This window comes from Octodon degus, unplaced genomic scaffold (genome assembly GCF_000260255.1).
Source record: "Octodon degus isolate 3935 unplaced genomic scaffold, OctDeg1.0 scaffold00056, whole genome shotgun sequence".
Lineage (NCBI taxonomy): Eukaryota > Metazoa > Chordata > Mammalia > Rodentia > Octodontidae > Octodon > Octodon degus.
In genome coordinates this window covers 10,009,381-10,012,069 of record NW_004524632.1, presented here as the reverse complement: position 1 = coordinate 10,012,069, position 2,689 = coordinate 10,009,381, and the positions used below count along the sequence as shown (strand labels likewise).

The 2,689-nt window shown below is 49.3% G+C and overlaps 1 protein-coding gene across 5 annotated transcripts in view; it reads left to right on the top strand.

Moving 5' to 3' along the window:
* The window catches only part of LOC101567486 (keratin-associated protein 4-11-like), a 7,410-nt gene extending 7,211 nt beyond the window's left edge, over positions 1-199 (top strand). For 3 of the 5 annotated variants that reach the window (XM_004633749.1, XM_023717999.1, XM_023718003.1), the window contains one exon: positions 49-199. In XM_004633749.1, coding sequence (XP_004633806.1) covers positions 49-199 — 151 coding nt within the window. Of the gene's footprint in view, positions 1-18 lie in introns of all 5 variants that reach the window. The other 2 variants (XM_023717998.1, XM_023718001.1) reach the window with 2 other exon arrangements.
* Positions 200-2,689: the final 2,490 nt, after the last annotated feature.

Sequence of the window (2,689 nt, the reverse complement as noted above, 5' to 3'; positions counted from 1 at the left end):
CAGCTGCTGCATCTCCAGCTGCTGCCGCCCCTCCTGTGGGAGCTCCAGCTGCTGTGGCTCTGGCTGCTGCCGCCGCTGCTGGTCCTGCTGCCTGCGCCCCCCGTGTGGCCAGGTCTCCTGCCACACCTCTTGCTACCGCCCCACCTGTGTCATCTCCACCTGCCCCCGCCCCATGTGCTGCGCCATCCCCTGCTGCTGAGCACCCCCCCTCCCCAGCCCTGTGTCCACTCTTCCCTCCCTTCTCTCTTCAAAGGCAGACCGCGGCTCTGAATGAGGACTTCGGAGAGCCTGTGCCCACTCCCTGTGCAACTGCATCTGGTCCCAGGCAAGCCCTCCTTTGTTGATTTTCCCTCTCACTGGCCCAACCCCTCACATGAAGTATGAAGTGGAACATGGAAACTCTTGCACAGCCTGTGGACGCAAGAGCGCAACCTCAGGTATCTGAGGATCCCCTAGCGCTGCCTCGTATTTCCTCTTACTGGGGTGTGTCTGTGTCCTATGCTTGCTACTTTTAAATAAAACTTTCCTGCCATAGAAATACATCTTTCGTTCTGTGTCTTTGTACTGATTGTCCTTAGTCACCGGGAAGGGAAGTACAAAACACAGTGAACTGAGCCCTCCGGAGACAGGGGCTCTTGCCTTCAGAGAAATTCCAACATGCAGTGACTTCAAGAGAGAAAGAAAGAAAGGAAATAGCAAGCCATGCACAGACGTTTCCTGACACTGAAGAATAATAAAGATTTTTGCTTAAAGTTTTAGCAATGTGAAAAAAAAAAGTTTTAGCAATGTGAAGGAATTGGATTAAGCTGGTTTTATACAACACAGTAAACCTTTCCCAAAGCCAGCCTGTCTGCCTGTCTCTCTCTCTCTCTCTCTCTCTCTCTCTCTCTCTCTCTCTCTCTCTCTCTCTTCCTCTCTCTTCCTCCTCTTCCTCCTTGTCCTCCTTTTTTCACCACTGTCTCTTTTCTCCTATTCTTGGAAAGCCATAGCATCCTCTGATTATGTATTAGACCTAAAGTTTCCCCCAATTCCCACGTGTTCAAAGGTGGGGCTTTGGCCAGGGATGAACTCTTGGGGCTCCACCCTCAGCAGCGGATCCACCACCCATGAGCTCATCGTCGACTGTGCTGTTGTGCAGGGGGACCCAGTTGGAGGTGCCCGTGGAGGTGTGACTCAGATCTGTACCTTCTTGTCCCCAGCGCCAGCCCTCTTTTTCTCTTTGCTTACAGCCTCATTAATCCCAGAAATCCCATCATTACTCCCAGTATCAGCCACCTGCAAAAGCCCCACCCATGGCCCCCCAAGGCTTCAGGGGGACACCCAGATACACACCATAACAGCAAGGACAACCCTGAGAACTGAATAAAACTAACAAAACGGTTTCTAGTATACGAAGTGATCAGTGCGGACAAAATTTGAGGTGACTTGGTCTCTGAGAAAAATTAAAGACTCACTCATCTCAAGCCTCCACAGCTTCTGGCATACACTATTTACATTCAGTTAAAAATGCCAGGCATGTTACCAGTAGAAAAGAACCAAATGATCCAAATCTAGAATAAAAGTGAATAGAAATAGAGCTAGAAATGATCTTTAGGTAGGTGTTAACAATGACTTTAGAAAAATGATGAATGGGCCTGGCGAGATATCTTAGTGGACTAAAGCACCTGCTTAGGCAAGCGCAGGGACTGTGATTTGACCGTCTGAACCACACGCCGAGCCAGCCCCTGAGTCTGGGTGGGTGGCGCACGCCTGTAAGCCCAGCGCCGGGCAGGCTGAAAGCAAAAGGATCATCATAAGTCCGAGCTGCATAGTGAGACCCTGTAACAACCAAACACATTTTTTAAAAAAGAAAAATTATGTGCAGTATATTTGAAGCAATACAAAATATTTTTTTTTCTGAATTTCATTAACAAAGTAGAATCCAGAAAAAAAAAAAAAGTATCATTTCACAGACACTGAGTTCCTGCTATGATCAGACTTGCTTCTAAACGCCGTAAGATCGGATCAAATTAGGCTTCACTAGCGGACAAGCCCCGGCCCCTTCCTGAGGCGCTGTTCTCCTGGGCACACCAACCCAGGAGTTCCAAGGTTTTCACCCTGGCTTTGGGGAACATGAACTGTCTAGGGAAGGGTGTCGGCACCAAGGGCCGTCCTTCTGCCTTGAGATCAAATCCTGTGCTTCTCCCCAGGAAGAGATTAGCCGCCCTCCATGATCGCCAGCGTCCACAAACCAGCGTGCCGCAGCCAGTGCTGTGTATTTTGTCTGGTTTCTCAATTGTTTCAGGCCAGAGGGCAAATCAAGCCTGTTCTCTATCTTGAAGTTGAAGTCCCTTTTCTAAAATCTCAATCTCTCTCTCTCTCTCTCTCATCATTTTTAGATTTTAAAAATTCCATTTTCACACCTGTCTCTTGGGCTTTTTAGACACAGTGCAGAACGTGATAGGTTTCTGCCCGCATGAGCATCAGGGTGTCCTGGGGAGCCCTTTCCCGGAGCACACAGAGATGCGCGGTCCCTCCCGAGCGGCCGCCGCTCTGGTCCAAGCGATGCACCACCACGCTTCTGCTGCTCTCCCACCGAAGGGCCACCAGCTGGTGCCAATTGTTGTTGTTGTAATTTGCTTTGCTTTTACAAATAGAACTATCATGAATAACTGCACGCAGCTTTTTTCCTGCTTTGCTTGGGTATCTT